The sequence below is a fragment of the Gekko japonicus genome, unplaced genomic scaffold (genome assembly GCF_001447785.1).
Source record: "Gekko japonicus isolate JY-2015 unplaced genomic scaffold, Gekko_japonicus_V1.1 scaffold4, whole genome shotgun sequence".
Lineage (NCBI taxonomy): Eukaryota > Metazoa > Chordata > Lepidosauria > Squamata > Gekkonidae > Gekko > Gekko japonicus.
Genome location: NW_015165234.1, coordinates 702366 through 719615, shown reverse-complemented (window position 1 = coordinate 719615; position 17250 = coordinate 702366). Strand labels below are relative to the sequence as shown.

Sequence of the window (17250 nt, the reverse complement as noted above, 5' to 3'; positions counted from 1 at the left end):
TCTTCAGGAAAGTCGTCTTGGGGAAAAGTCCCTGATGTGCAAGAGTATTGGAATAAGACATACCACAACCAAGTATTTTGACCTTCATCCACCCACATTTCACATTAGCAAGTGTGTAACCCATGTCATTTTCGGTTTAACATTTTATTTCTGTTAAAGAGTTCAAAATTAGGGCCTAGGGAGCAAAAGGTCACCAAGCATGGGCAATTGGTAAAGTTGCTCACATATTACTAACCGCAAGAGCCCCACCCTCTCATTCAGTCTGGCTTGCAGCAGGAGAGAGAAGATCAGAGCTTAACTGAAGGAAACTGCTAATTTTTTTGCAGGCCCAAGCCAGAGAAAGGATCCTAGAGCAGCAGCAGCAGCAAGCACTCCTGAAGAGTTTATGGGGAAGAAGCTGCACTCCATTTCTTTAAGTTATCATTCGGGACTTTCTCTTTTTCCTTGTGTTAATGGACGCTGTCTGCTAAAATTAGCCTTTGCCTGAACGGCACTGAAGGTCCTGTCTCAAAAGAGGACCACTTCAAATTTGCCCAAATTCTGAAACAATCAGGTAAGGATTCTACCCCTTTTGAGATAAGAAACTCAAACAAAAGCCCTTCAGACATGCTTTCAAGGACATACACATCTACCATGATTGTATTTTCTCATCCATTACTGTACATTTGTCAACAAAATACAAACAGAAGCAAAGTGATGTTGGAGCCTAACTGTGAGGCAAAGCACCCCGGCCGCCTCTCAAGGGTTAATGTGAATGGTAATGTGCCTGGTCTATTCTGCAGGTGTTACTAATTGGACCTATGCAGCTCTTATCTTCAAGACCAAAGTAGTTAGCTTCTCATGAGAACCTGCGGTCTGTGTGGTGGGGAGCCAGGAGTAGGTGTACCAAGCCGCAGCAGGGGATCCGCACGTCTTCACAGGATCCCTGCCGCGGGGGACAGCGATACGCATTGTACCGCCGTCGCCAGGATGTGACGCTACGCGTCGCTCTGGCAACGGGACTCCAAATAGCCCCGTTGCCAGAGCAACGCGTAGCGTCACATCCTGGCAATGGCGGTGCAACGCGTATCACTGTCCCCTGCGGCAGGGATCCTGTGAAGACGTGCCGATCCCCTGCCGCAGCTTGGCAGCCCTAGCCAGGGGTGATGAAGTAATCTTCTAGAGGCTTCTCCTGAAGACATGCCATGATTGGATGTCACCTTCGCCTGATGTGCAGGGCACAGAATCTGTAATTAAGCTAAGGCCCTAAGGAATATTGACTAGCTTTGATGGACTAGAGGCCTGAACTATGACATGCAATTGATAGTAATGCAGAGAATTTGAGCTTTGGCCTTTGACTCTGGAATGTAAGGTTTGTGCCATCTAATGCAGGTTCTAGAAAGTGTTAGACAGTTAAGCTAGTTTTCTTGTTTTCCTGCTGTATGGTCATTGAGTAATGTGTTGCATGTAGAATAATTCTTTCTTTGAAAGAAATTCCATAAACTTTATAAAATATTGTTTAAAATAAGCAATAGGTCTGGTTACTTGTGTGGAACAAGCCCTGGGGACCCACAGGGTTTAGCCTTGGACTCCTTGCCACTCACCTTCTGCAAGGTCCTGGAACCTAGAAAACAGGTGAAAAATAAGTTTTTATTTCCATTATCTGTCTGCAAACTGAAGGTGCACAAACACTGGCATTTGCAGTCATTCTATTAAAAGACCACCAAGATAAATCGGGAAAGGGTAGGACTGCTAATGGTGCATGACATGGATAGAAAGGAAAACATATTCAGGCAAAATAGATTCTCAGGAGTGTACTTTCATATCACTTACTTTTTAACCAGTTTATAGAGACGTTTTCTATTGAATGCTGGTGTGTGTTTTCTGCTGCCTAATTCAAACAGCATGTCGGCAATGCTTTTATAATTGAACTATCAAATTAAAAAAAACAACAGAACAATGTTATAGCTCTTTAGATCAGGTAAACTTGAACATTTGCCCAGATTTTCTCAAACTTTTTTTAATATAGAAGTCTTCCAGGTAACACAAACACTGAATAAATACGGCAGTTTCTCACAAAGAAAGTTATTAACCAGTAAACTAAAGTGTTAAATCATTCTGTTAAGTAAACCATATAGAATGAGACACTAAGCATATAATCATTACCTGTTTTTTTTTTTAAAAAATCTGTTAAATTTATCAGACAATAAATCCCACTTTCACATCCTGCCAATGAAGAGTTAACTTCTCCACCAGTGCCTTGTCCCACTTGAACTTGCACCAGGATAGTATTCTCAGCTTCTCAGCACTTTCTAATCTTGTGGCAAAACTAAGGAAAATAAGATTTTATACAATTTTTTTATCCTTGAAAAATCCCTAATAATGAAAGATGTGGATACAGAATGCATCTAATTATCTTGACCTCTTCATAAATTGAAAGATGCTGTACCTTGACATTGTGTACTATCATTTTACATTTACCACATTTTCCCCCTACTCCACACATCTGAATTAGTGCATCTGCCCAGCTCATACAACAGACATCCCACTTTGCCACTAGCTCAAACCTCCAACCTGCACTCCAGGCCTGAGGGAACAGATCCCACAACAGTCATGGACTTGTGACATAGTCAAGAGCCATGTTTGCCATGCTTTGGGAGATCTAGAGACTTGACTGTTTACAGGTCAAAAATCAGCAACACGTGCAAGACCCGTGAACAGATACCTGTGACACAGCCATCACTTAAAATCATGTAATACAGTAACTAGTCTTTTTTTGCCAAAGAAACAGGTCATGCGGTTACTTCAGTATTATCTGTAGGAGTTCAAATTAAAGGAGAGTAGCTCATGTCAATCAGAAGAAGCCTTACACAAGCAGGCACCTTGTGAAAGAGGGCACCTACCTGAAGGACAGGACCAATGTTATCATCATTAGCTTCTAAAAGGTTTTCTTTTGCTTCACCATCTAATGGAAGTTTGTTTGGCAAGCTCCTGTCTGCACAGCACGGAATAAACACACTTAACAATCATTTGGAAAGAACTGGGCAACAGAGCACTCACACTAAAGAACAAAAGAGCCTCCGCACTAACTCACTCCAGCATGAGATGAGGGGCTGATATTTCCCTCCCTCCATTCATTCAAAAAGCTCACCTTGTAACCAGCACGGCCCTTACAGGGCAAGGTGAAGGAATGAATTTCCTCCTCCAAAGGGCTGAGGGGCAAAAAGCTTCTCAACCTGCCTTAAGAGAGACTCACTGCTTTTGTCTCAGGCTGGCAACCTCAGATGAGCAACCTATCCTGCCATGGCAGGGCTCTGCCCCTAGTGTGAGAGGGATTCTGTCAGGCACTTCTGACCACAGACCAGAATGATAGAAGGCTGACTGGGGGGTGGGGAATAACTTGGTTCTGATCCACAAATGTGAATTGCTAGAAAGATTTCTCCTTGCCAGTGAAGACCATGTGCAGATTTCCTCTCTATATAAAGGGAGCTGAAATAGGGGAAAGCAGTCTGGAGCAAGGACATTTAAAGTTAAAGCCAATACTTTAAATTGTGCTTGGCAACAAAATATGAGCCAGCACCCAGGTGTAGTGGTGTGTGCATCAGTTCATCCCCACTGAATAGCCTTCAAAGGAAGCTTCAGACTGAACACTTTACAACAATCCAAACTAGGGGTTATCGCAGTATGAAACATGCTCACCTTTGGCCACCAGCTTATTCTCTTCATCACTCCAATCATCATCTTCTGACAGATCATCATCACTACCAGCTTTCAGTTCCCTCATTAAATCTTCTACAGCAAATGGGCACTGATCCACAATGGTTTCAAAGATACCACGGATTATGGCTTGCAGCAGATGACGACTGAGTTGTTAAAGGGGAAAAAAAAGCATCACAAAGATATACTTTGGGGGCTTCCATTTACACCTACTGAAAGCCTGCTTCGTAAAGGTGACAAGAATTGCACTGTAATTTGCAAAAAACAACAATTCATTGCATGGGTTCTGAAGCAAGAGCTAGCTGGGTTGGATTCATCCAATATTCTTTTGCTAATATCCCAGCATTACCATTGCAGTACCCAGAGAATCAAGAAATAGCTTTCTTATTATCAGAAGAAAGATATTGTTCCCATAGTTACGCAGTTTCATTTCAGGCACATGAAAGAAAGCTAGTCTTGCTTTCTTCTACTCCCTCTTTTATGCTTAATTTTGCTCTGGAAATCTGCTCAGTTACCGCCATGTTGCAGCAGCTAAACTGATTAGGACTGATCTGGGTTCAAATCCCCACTCAGCCATGAAGTTTACTGGGTGACCTTGGGCCCATCCATTCTCTCAGATTAATTTAGCTCACAAAGTTGTTGTGAAGAGAGAACAATGTATGCTGCCCTAAGCTTCTCGGAGAAAAGCAGGATAAAAAGGCAATATATGCCGCTTTTAAAACAATATGGACACCACTAACTTCCAGAGTCACTACAAGTAGTAAAATCCAGCGACTGAACATACTCTTTGGTCTTGGCAGCAGTTTTGCAGAAGGGCTCGATAAATGTGAGATTCTGGTCTGCTGTGAGCTACAAAAACAAAACAAAACAATATATGGTTAGGTGGCCCAGGTTCTTCTTAAACTACTGTAATCTGCGAAGAAGGAATGCATACTTTCTAAAGCTAAAACAGTAAAGGCTGTTTGTTACCCTATGGCAACTGTAATATTTTATGCCAATAAAGGTATTTGTTTGTTTGTTTGTTTGTTTAAAGGCTGTTTGGAGAAAGCCATGACTATAAACCAGAGTAAAACATTCAACATTCATGCTGACAATATCTCGGCCTAGGATTTTATCATTTCTTTGATGTCCTTGGGTCTCTCCGAAACTGTGACTGGCTCAGCACGTGAAAGATCACACACCCTGGGTGTAATGTTTTGCACTAAGAAACTGAGGGAAGGCTTGGTTTCAGGGCTGGAGATCTATCCTGAACCCTGATCTGATCACTACCTACTTGCGGCTCAAACACCCCACATGAGGCTCTTGAACCATACTGGATTTCAGAATGCTCTGAGGGGTATTAGGATTCCAAATGTGTGTTCTGTTGAGGTGGCAGTGGAAAAGTGGAATGTGAAGCTCTTTGAACCTATCAACAAGCTTGCCCCTTTGGGATGTTTATCACAGAGCTGGGCAACCTAAAAGAGTTGGGAAATGTCTAGAACAGTCCTGGTGGAGAAATCGTACATAAGCTGGCAGATCATGCAATAGAACTCATTGTAAGACCTATGAAGCGACAGTGATAGTGGCAAAGAAAAGTACTTCTCTACTATCATAGCCTCAGCTACTTCACACTCACCCAGATTGTTCAAGGTAGAACAGCATCTGCTGATACCTAAATCTGAGCCTCTAATACCCCAGGAACAATTAGTTGTAATACTTTTGCCAAGCTTTTTCCTAAGAAAATATAAACAATACGCTTTGATCTGGATGACAATAGGAAAACCAGAAGAAAGGCCTAATACGCTGTGCAAGCAAAGGCCTAGCAGGCCCAGGGAGCCTGACTAGCAGTGGGAGGAGGCCAGGCCTACAACTCCCAGAAGTCCCTGAGAGGTTTTGGTGCCAATTTTAGCCAATCACAGAGAAAAGGGACTTGTAATAAAAGAGCTGGTACAGAAGAAGAGCTGTTCTTTCTTCCAAGAGAGCAGGGCCAGAGGGAAGGCTGCTGCTGGGAGAGACCCTCACCCTGAGAGGAAGGGTAAGTAGACTCAGGGCCAACTGAGAAAGTAGACTAGGAACTGTGAGTCTAGCCGCGTTAGGGCATTTAGTTTCTTTTCTTTTCACCCACTTATTGCTATTGTTCTGTTCCCATATTTGACTGACCTCCTGTAAAAAGAAACCTTTTATTTGTTGTTTACTCTGCCTGGTCCTCACGCCAATTATTTGGCCAAATAAGGGAGGTCTGAAGGTCTTGGGAGGGTGCTCTGGGCCTTCTCAACGGATCCTAAAACCAGAGTGGTGGCAGCGTCAGGTGACACCCCACCTGAGCCGTGACACGCTGCCTGGGCCATTTATGGATCACTTTGACCCAGTTTCCATGATGGATGTAGACAAGTTCCTGGGATCTGTGAAGGCCACTACTTGTACCCCTGGCCGTTAACATAATGTCAGGACCACATCAACAAACCTTTTGCATTATTATAAATCAGTTACTATTTCAGGCACCTTCCCTCATCCACTCAAAGAGGTGGCTGATATTGGAAAGCAGTTGTCATTGGTGTGCGACCTGACCGGGCCACCTGGATCCACACCACCATAATATCAAGACTAGACTACTGTAACACACCATACATTCATTGCTCTCCCCTCTAATCAACTTGGAAACTCAGAATGGTCCATAATGCTGCAGCTTAGCTGTTAGCTGGAGCTAGACGGAGCTTGCATATTACTCCCATTCTGCAGACAATCTACTGGTTGCCCATTTATTATCAGGCTCACTTTAAGGAACTGGCTGTAACATACAAACCCCTTCATGGCCATGACTCCACTTATTTGCGCGACTGCGTCTTCCGCTATGTTCCACCACAACAACTTCGCTCATGTCAGCAGGGGCTTCTGTAGGTGCCAACCTGCCAATGGGCAAAATCAACAACTACCGGTATATGGGCTTCCTCTGTTGTGGCGCCTACCTTATGGAATGGCCTGCCCAAGGAGCTCAGGAAGGCTCCCGCTCCCCTGGATTTCTGCAAACTGTGCAAAACTGAATTATTCAAAAGGGTTTTTCTGCTCAGGTAACAGGGTTACAATGTACAAAATGGTTCACAAACTTACTTGGATAAATGATTAGAGACTGGTCTATACTGCCATGGACAGCTTATTGTAAGTAGGTTCCTACTATATAATTTCTGTACTGCTTAATGTGGCACGTTAATACTTATGCTACGCTTCCGTACTTCTTGGTAGTTCCAGACTCCCAAAATCCTACTGCGTCCCATTTTGTTAATCGTACTAACTCACAATGTGTAATCTGCGTTGAGTCCGTGTGAGAAGGGCGGACTATAAATAACATAAATAAAAAGCTAATTTTAATGTCATCAGAATACTTTGTAATTTAGGTAATATACAATAAAGCGTAGTCACTTTTGATGCTGACAATGATTATTAGTCCTCCTGGTACTTGGTGCAGTGGCTGAAGTTTCAGACTAGGACCTGGAAAACCCTGGTTCAAACCCTTACGACACTGCCATGAAGCTAGCTGGATGACCCTCATCCATTTTTCTCTTCCTCTGCCTAACCTACCTCACAGAGTTATTGAGAGGGTAAAATGGTGGGGAGGAGACAGATGTATGCTGCCCTGAGCTCTATGAAGGAAGAGGGGGAAACGCGCTGAAGACAATAAAATACAACACATAGGCTATACAAAAAATATAAGAGTGGAAAATATAAGAGTGCTAACCTCAGGCTTTGTTCAGATGTCATGGAAAAGTACGGCTTAATTGAATTAACTACAATTAGTGAGTTCATCTGAATGCAAGCCATTCTACTAACTATGGCTGGTTAAGGTGTGTCAAGCCAGGACCTGAAATTATGGTTTGAAGTTTGTTTAGCAGAAACAAGAAGGGGAAAAAACTGAACCTAACAATAAACTCCAGAACCAAACAAAGGTTAGTGAAAAGGAGGGCCAATATTAAAACCTTTCCATAAAAAAAGGTACATGTATTTATTGATAATAACAAATTTTAAAACATATATAGGGGTCCAATTACAACCAATGTATATAAAACATAACAATATCAAGGGCTTAAAAAGTTGACCTTACGCGTTTCGGCCACATAGGCCTTCCTCAGAGGTCATACATATGTGGCAAGATGGCTAATGCATATATTCTCATACACACAATCAGAAATATATACAAAGTATAGATTCAATAAGGACCATAAAGTAAATTGTTCAGAAGTAAAATCACCAGGCACAGGATAAATACGCACATAAGACCTTTAAAGTGCAATCACTAGCCCAGTGATTATAAAATAAACTTATGGTCCAAAAATTTCCTTCTTTGATTGTGTTCCCACAGTATTCACATGTAAAAAGCAGTTGTGGGAACACAATCAAAGGAAATTGCCCTTGATATTGTTATGTTTTATATACATTGGTTGTAATTGAGCCCCTATATATGTTTTAAAATTTATTATCAATAAATACATGTACCTTTTTTATGGAAAGGTTTTAATATTGGCCCTCCTTTTCACTAACCTTTGTTTGGTTTTGAAGTTTGTTTAATCACCACAAATACTTGAAACTAAGGTACTGCATGAGTTACAAATGCAGGTATCCTGGCTTAATCCTGGTTTGTTTCTAGAGCTGCTTTTGTTGCAATGCAGGCTTGGACAATAGCTGGGTCTCTGTGGGAGAAAGAATGAAGGGGATGAAAGCAGCATTTGTCAAGGCAAATCAGGATTTGAATGATCACCTCTGACCCTACCTCTTTAGCTCCCACTTTAGCCAGTTCTTCCAAGTAGATGTCAATAAAATGCAGTTTTACCCCAACAGCAGCATTGCTCTCTGGCTGGATAACCTCTTTCATTAGCAGGTTCAGAAATGGTTCAGTGAAACTGAAGGAAGAAAAAAAAATGTATACTATACCCCCCTGTGTCATATCATCAGCTCCAGGATAATATTCATTTTTCAGCAAAAGTAACATGCAGCGCTATGAAATGGATTCTTAGGGACCAGAGAACATGAAACAGGTGCAAGAGAATGTGCTGACTGAAGAAGCCCAACTTTTTCTTGCAGTACAATTGACTATTTATTATTTATTTAGTATTATTTGTATTTATAGCCTGCCCATCCCGCAAGCAGACTCAGGGTGCGTAACATCATAAAACGATACAATAAATGCAATTTAAAAAGTAAACAATTTAAAACAATAATAAACATTAAAACACAATCACAATTCTGACAAGTCAGCGGGTTGTGGGAGGTTTCCTGGCATATTATCTGGGTTGGTAGGTGGGTGACAACCACCTCAGGGAGGCCACATAGGGACATCCGCTGCCTCAGCCAAAAGCCTGGTGGAACAGCTCCGTCTTGCAGGCCCTGTGGAATTGAAGAAGATCCCAGAGGGCCCTGATCTCGACTGGGAGCATGTCCCACCAGGCAGGGGCCAGGACAGACAAAGCCCTAGTCCTGGTCGAGGCAAGATGGATGCCCTTCGGGCCAGGGACAACCAGAAGATGTTGGTCCATAGAGCACGATGCTCTTTGGGGCATATATGGGAGAGGCAGTCCCTCAGATATGTGGGTCCCAGGCCGTGTATGGCTTTAAAGGTTATTATCAACACGTTGAAGTGAATCTGGAAGTCGACTGGCAACCAATGCAGTTGACGCAGCACCTCCTGAATGTGAGCGCACATAGGCGTCAATGTCAGCAGGTGCGCTGCCACATTTTGCATCAGCTGCAATTTCCGGGTCAGCCTCAAGGGTAAGCCTACGTAGAGTGAGTTGCAGTAATCAAGCCTGGAAGTGACCACTGTGTGGATCACTGTAGCTAAGTCCTAAAGGAACCCTCACACATGGGCACAATCCACCAGAAAGCTTCCAGAAGATTATACTGCCAACATGTTCCTTTTTCTCAGCAACAACATGGTAGCTATGAACAATTTTCACATAAGCAGGCTTAGCATTCCAACAGAACAGAAAGAAACAGTTAGAAGTGCTCATGAAGGGATGCCAGGTTATTCTGAGGAAATTTATTACTAAGCATGTAGGAAATGAAGCTTAGATCACTAAGTGAAACATCACAGAGTATATAGTAAACAGATGTGAATAAGAAGAGAAAGCAACATTTCTATTTCTCAATGCAGAAAAAGCGCTTGACAATTTAATACGGCTTTTCTCATTTAATGTTTTACAAAACAAGGGCTGTGGACCTGCATTTTAGAGCTAGATGCATGGAATGTACTTGAACCAACAAGCAAAGATTTTAATTAATGGGAAACGAACAGAAGCAATTTCAACTGAAACAGGAACACATCAGTGATGCCCTTTATCCTCTTTATTATTTATACTAGCAATAGAAATTTTCGCTGTAAAGATCAGACAAGATGACAGAATTAAGGGGATAAAGAGTTCAAAATGAAAAGTTATGCAGACAATATGGTTCTAACAGTCTTGAATCCCCAGAAATCACTGCAACGCGTAACTGAATATAATAAAGAATTCGGATCCTTATCAGGCTATAAAATTAACAAGGGAAGAAAAAACTAAAAATGACAATGAAAATTTTAACACAACAAGAGAAGAAGAGATTATAGAGAGCACAAATTGCTCAACAGCCACCAACGCTATTAAATATTTGGGAGTAAATGTGACTGTGCAAAACTGTAATCTTTAAAAAAAAAACTATCAGAAAATTTGGAAATCAATTCAAGCAGATTTATTAAGATGAAGAAAACGAAAAATCTCATGGCTGGGAAGAATCTCTGCAATCAAAATGAATGTGCTGCCAAAACTAAACCTTTTGTTCCAAATGTTACCCATATACATAGAAGAAAGAATACTGAAAGAATGGAAATGCCAGATAAATTAATTTATGTGGAATGGCAAATTTATATGAAACAGCAAAAAAACAAGAATAAACTTCAAACTATTACAAGATGTGAAAAAGAGAGGAGGTTCAACACCCCTAAATATAAAATTCTATTACCAAGCAGCAGGTCTGGTCTGGATTGTGGACTGGATTAAAAACCCAAGATAAAAGAATAGTAAAATTAGAATCAGCAGATCTCGATGAAGGCCTACACAATTACTTATGGATTAAGCAATCGACTAAAAAGATCACAACACAAGAAAGTCACGTAATCAGAGGCGTACTTTTGAGAATATGGTTTTCTCACCAGAATTTATCGAGCCCCATAAACTCTTTTGCTTATGTCCTCAACAAACGCTCGCTATGATAAGAATACAAGAAATAAAAATGATTTTTTACATATGGCATGATGATAAACACTCGGGGGAAAATCAAGTCTTGGCAAGATATTAAACATGAAGGTGTAAACGTTCAATGTCTGATAATATTATCAGTCTCAAGACTAAACGAGATCATGAGTATTCAAGGTGGAGTTCTGAGAGAGAAGACTGAATTTGAGCAGCTGATTATAAACCAAAAAGAACATTTGTTGTTGTTCAGTCGCACAGTCGAGTCCGACTCTTCGCGACCCCATGGACAAGATCTCGCCAGGCCCTCCTGTTTTCCGCCGTCCTCTGAAGTTTGCTGAATTTCACGTTTGTTGCATCTATGACACTGTCTAACCATCTCATCCTTTGCCGTCCCCATCTTCTTTGACAACCAAACCAATCAGTTGTTCCATATCCGGTTCTAACTGTTGCTTCTTGACCCTTATACAGGTTTCTCAAGAGACATGTGAGGTGGTCTGGTACTCCCATCTCTTTAAGGACCTGCCATAGTTTGTTGTAAATATATCCATCACAGTAAAAGAACATTTACTGTGATGGATATATAAGATTTTACTCCAGCTGGAAGCTGAAGATGAACGGTGAAAAAATGTATGATTAAGTGGATGCAAAACCTTAAAGAACAGATACCTATGCAACAATGGGAATGACTATAGAAAAAAGACATCAAATTTAGAGTCATCAGGATGGTAAGAGAAAATTGGTACAAAGTGTTTTTCAGATGGTATATAACTCCAAAGGACCTTGAGAGAGCACATAAAAACTACAAAAGAAAATGCTGGAAATGTCAAGACATGGATGAAACGTTCTTTCATATGTGGTGGACTTATAAAAAAGCATAAACATACTGGAAAGAAATACATCAAAAATCCAGAATAATTATATTAAAGTTTAAATTCTCAATGGAAGCCAAGAGTATATTTTTAGGTGTTCTGCCTAACAAATTACCAAAATTGTTAGAAGAGCTATTCAAATACATGGTCACAGTGGCTCGAACTATTTACACAGCAAAATGGAAACTAGAGTCTGTCCATGTTTAGAATGGGAAAATAAACTTGCTGAATACGCAGTAGTAGCAAAATTAACAACCTATTTGAGAAACACGTCTATTAAGAAATTTGAGGAAAGATGGTGTATTATGTGTATTGTGCTAGTAGGAGACAAACTTAAAGTGAGAAAATGTCATATACAAATGTATGGTAATGAAACAGGAGTAGAATTAAAATCTGTTCCAAATGTAATATCCTGAATAGAAATGAGTTTGATGAGATATATAATAGACTTTCTTTTACACCATGATATATTACTTATTGAAGGTTTTAATGAATAGACAGAAGTGAGAAAAATATGTTGACTACACGGTAATGATGAAACCAGTGTTATACTTAAAATAGATTAGTTACAAAATTTGAAACGAAAAACTGAAATGATGAATACAATTGTACCCAAAGATGAAATAAGAATTATTGTATTTTATAGATAATACCTTAAAAATTATAATGAAGCAAATGAAAGGGAAAATATTTTCTGTCCTATACATTCTGAACTATATGATTGTCTTTGACAAATGTAATTATGTTGTATAAAACATTTTCTTTTCTGTACCCCCACTATTTTTCTAATACACACCCACACAGAGACACAAAAGGCAACTGGGGGGTAAACAGTATTTCATAGGATGTTTTAAGTCTAATATACATTTTTAAAAATATGTTATTAATTTTTATCCACCCTGATCTCTCTGCTTATATGGCTGTTGTGATGACAAAATGGCAGAGAACTAACGAACAAGAACGAACACAAGCACCAGGATTTAAAACTAAAGCGACAGTCCTAGCACTTACATGGAATTAAGTTCTACTTAATTTACTCTGTCCTGAATACGCATAATCAGGCTATAAGTAAAGAGCATGAAAAACTGTTGTGGAAAAGACACATTACATTTTTGTTAAAAATCCCAGTTAAGTCTACCAGATACAGCTAAAGACAGTTTATTGGATTTAGAGCACTTTCGCTCTCAGTCCACCGCATCACCAAAGGGATCACCTACCTTTCATTCCATCCATTTCTCTTCAGCACTTCAAAGGACTGCCTCAGTACCATGCGAATCAACTAGGTCACAAAAAAAGTCCCATGACAACTTTTCTAGTCATAGAAATGTTTGCAAAATAATCACCAACTTTTGGTGGAAAAACAATTTCCCAAACTCAAGTATAAAAAACACATTTCCTTTCACCACTTCCATTTTTCTTTGTGGGAACAAAGGTATGACTGCAATACTCCAATGATTCCTTGTATTTTCAACTCAGCAACACAAACAAAATACAGTAGTTTCTCCACAATATCTGAACTCCTCAGCATCACTTGCATAATAGTAAGATAACATTAACTTAGAAATTAATGTCTCAGTGCTAAACCATTATGTAGAAAAAGGTTCCACCAAGACCAATAAGCTAGGCATATTCTTAAGTCAATCTACACACTAATGAAAAATCATATGATACAACATAGGTCCTTCAGTAAGCTTTCGGAATGCAGGAGAGGATCATATTCAGTGCATTTGAACCTACCACAACACAAAAATCTGGCCTGTGAAAAGGTGGCTGGCCTACAGAGTCAGAAGCATAATATGGCATAACCTGATTGAGATTTTAGAACGTAGGTGAAGACATACTAGCCGGAATCAGAGAATATTTCTATGTGGAAAGTTTTTGGCATAGGAAAAGCATTCAAACATGCAATTCCTATACCTATGTCCTGAAAAGACATATATAGCTCTATCATTTTCTTTTTCTGAACCTGTCTATCTACTCTTGGTTTTAGGATCATATTGTCAGAACACTAACAGATTTCTGCCTGACAACAGGGGAAACCTACCAATGAGAGAAAATTAAAACAAAACTTTACCTTATACATTCACTATCATTGGCTCAGTACACGTGTCACAACAAAACATGGTTAAGGAAACTTGATATGATGTCTGTACTGACAAAAATATGCTTGCAGTTGGTTTTAAAAACAAAGCTGAATTAGAACTACGATTTGAAGGGGTTTGCAAACCACGCTTTGGACTATAGGAATTGAACAAGCCATAGTTACGGCCCTTACACTGTCCAGATACTGCTATACCATTCAGTGGAGATGACATGACCTTATGAAGCAAAGAAGAGGAGAAAAACAGACAAACAGTGCTAAACCATGGTTTGCCTGTTGTAAGTTCAGAAGCACAAATCATGGTTTGGGGCATTACCTGAATTTCAGCCACTGTCAGAAATACTTTTCTGTTATCACAGAAACAACCTGTGTGTGGTCAAGATTTTAAAAGGACACAATAGATACAATCCACAAAGTATATCCACTCTCAACAGCCTCTAGCAATCAATACTGATCAATATCTCAGAAAATTACACTGAATAATGGGATTATTTTATGTTCTTAAATGCAATAGAGCAGTTAGTTTTTACCATGTAAAATTTATCAAGGCGCAGTCTGTCTATTCCGTTCCACTCACGGTTCATAGTTTGCCAAAACGTCTCAATGAACAAATGCCCTGCAGTGAAAAAATAGTAATAACTTTTATGTTCATCTCAAGCATTTCCACTAAGTGACAGGAAGAAGCCATTTGAGTTTCCATGCAGCAAGGACACCAATGGGAGTAGAGTCAAGTGAAACTGTAATGTTTAGATCACCAAACACAGAACATCTAGGCACTTTAATCTGAATGGGGGAGGGGCTGTGGCTCAGTGGTAGACCATCTGCTTGGCATGCAGAAGGTCCCAGGTTCTATCCCTGGTATCTCCAGGTAAAAGATCTCATTGTAAAAATCCTCTGCCTGAGACTTTGGAGAGCCACTGCTACTTTGAGTAGACAATACTGACTTTGATGGAGCGGGGGTCTGATTCAGTACAAAGGCAGTTTCATGTGTTCAACAGGAGTAGTTGTATTTATTTCCTTGCTCTCACTAAATTCTGTGAAATGCTGAATCATAGACCTTATAGGTAGCAGGCAGTGAGGAAACATGCAGGTGCAAAGAATTCACTGGCCAATGATAATGTGATTAGGAATTATTATGCATCACTGCCACCCTGTGCTGTCTATTTTATACCTCAGCCAATACCCTTTCTCTGAGTCAATCTCTGTGGGGTGAATCTAGCAGCGCTGGGACATATTTCCCTATCTGGACACTGCCTCTCATAAGCACTGTGAGAATGAAGGGGGAAAGGGTTATTGGTGCAGGAACCAAGTAAAACAAATAAAAAGGAATTCTCAAGAGAATGCAGACTTAGTGGTCTTAGTCACATTTAATGTTTGTAGAACTTCCATCACTGAAACAAAATGTAAGTAGACGTTATTCCCTTTGAGGATAGTTTCTAAATGAATTAACTGTGTGTCCAGTCACTGCCAAAAGCTACAACCACTTTTAACGTCAGAAGTAGCTGTTTCCAAACACAATGAATCTTCTCAGGATTCACAATATATGTACCATGCAAGTAAAATGAGACTTACGTGCATCTATATTCTCTATTACATGGATCAGCTGTGATATATTGTTTGATAATTCTTCCTAAAAATGGAAGAGAAAAAAATTAGAATACAGTATCTCAAAAGCAGATTCCAACCCATCACTTCAAGTATGAACAAACCCATGGCTGGGACCCCAAAGGGCAAGCACACATACTACATGCATGCACCCAATCTTTACCCACTTTCTTTTCCAGGAGATAAGTTTTAAAGCCATTTACAGACCTGGCATAAGGGCAAAAAAGTCCACCTCTATGTGCAAAATATTCTCTACCCATTTCTTTTTTGATTAAACAGCACAGCACACATACAGCACTCATGGATGTTAAGCACTAGATGTGCAGCAATACAAGCTTTTTAGATGCAATGGCAGCATCTCCAACCTGGACAGGATGAAGTTATAAGCAGGCACTAAATTTTGAGAGCATGATCTATAACTAGTGGAAAGCACCAAACTGCTTTAGTTTGCATAATTCACATTTTACATAATTTCAAAAAATTCAAATCAGAAAGCATAGAATTATTCTAGTATTCCACATTAAAAACCACATGTATATCACTATTCCAAATATAACCAGATGTTTATTCTGCATGAATTTTCCTTCTTAATGAATCTATTTGTTTCTAACTACCAGATAAAGCTGTAGTCAAAGACTCCTACAGGATCCATTCTGACAAAGGCTAAATTACACCTTGCAAGCCTGTAAGCTACAGGCAAGTATTTATTTTGAGGGCCAGCTTGAATATGAATTCACTAACATTCTAAGAAGTGCTACATCAATGATTTTATTTCTTTTGATTATGAACCAAAGGGTTTAAAATACACATCTTTCATGCCACAATCTGCAGGCAGAGTAGGTATTTCATATAGGTTAACTCCTGACTTATTACTCACATTAATATCTACTTTGTCACTCTACCTGAATATTAGCTATATTTGGAAAGATCTGTTGGTTTGCCTGAATACTTTTTAAAAATACATAACTACCACCCAGGACACTTTCAATAATTAACTCCATGATCATGAAGTTGCAATTCTGTGCATGCTTACTTTGGCACTGAGATATCCTTCTGAGCAAACACACATAAATAGAGAGGCACTAAATCACAACATTCATACAGCATGTTGTTTTGACATACTTGCAACAGAGGTTTATCCTGCATCCACATACAATAAAATAGTCCTTTCCATATTTTTAGAAATTCTTCTTGGTTGAAGCCACCTGAAGAAACAAATGACATTTGAAAAGTTAAAACACATTTTAATTTCCTCCAAAACAGACTCTCCCTTACAACTATAGTCACACCATAAGTACACTCCCCTTTCACATTCAGCGCCAAAGTTCAATAACATGTGTAAGGAGAAGTCCCCTCATCTATGCAACCCATCGTCCTGACGATGTCCAAATGCCACTCAGCATCACACTTGCGTTTCCCTCCCCATTTTGGCTATTATTTCTGCCGGTGTGCTTTCCTACCGGGCACTGAGCCTGGCTCCTTCGTCGACAGCACCACGTGCTCCGCCAGATCCTGGGTCCTCAGAATTATGTAGCCTCGTAGCTTTTTCAGTGCCCGGTCTCGAATCCGCTTCTCGTTCGCGGCCAATCGCTGAGCGAACTGGATCTCAGGCGGCTGCACGGCGGAAGCCATTGCGGCGGGCGCCATCATCCACCACCAAACAGACCCTTCCCTAAGCGTCGCTCGGCGTTGTGTGATGAGCAAAGGCCGACGGACCGAACGCCTATAGATGACGTCACAGCCACATACTGGCCGCAAACATTCTAATTCAGTTGCGACAGCG

General features: G+C 40.2%; 1 protein-coding gene across 1 annotated transcript in view; it reads right to left on the bottom strand.

Annotated features, from left to right (window-relative positions):
• RRP1B (ribosomal RNA processing 1B) overlaps window positions 1-17220 on the bottom strand; it is a 25600-nt gene extending 8380 nt beyond the window's left edge. The window contains exons 1-12 of the mRNA XM_015409767.1: window positions 16928-17220; window positions 16590-16672; window positions 15435-15492; window positions 14393-14478; window positions 12979-13040; window positions 8438-8567; window positions 4481-4545; window positions 3679-3842; window positions 2883-2974; window positions 1813-1910; window positions 1584-1603; window positions 6-31 (exon numbers count right to left, since the gene is read on the bottom strand). Of these exons, the coding sequence (XP_015265253.1) occupies window positions 6-31; window positions 1584-1603; window positions 1813-1910; window positions 2883-2974; window positions 3679-3842; window positions 4481-4545; window positions 8438-8567; window positions 12979-13040; window positions 14393-14478; window positions 15435-15492; window positions 16590-16672; window positions 16928-17117 (1074 nt within the window). The 5' untranslated portion in view covers window positions 17118-17220. The remainder of the gene's footprint in view (window positions 1-5; window positions 32-1583; window positions 1604-1812; window positions 1911-2882; window positions 2975-3678; window positions 3843-4480; window positions 4546-8437; window positions 8568-12978; window positions 13041-14392; window positions 14479-15434; window positions 15493-16589; window positions 16673-16927) is intronic.
• Between the last annotated feature and the right edge of the window lie 30 nt (window positions 17221-17250).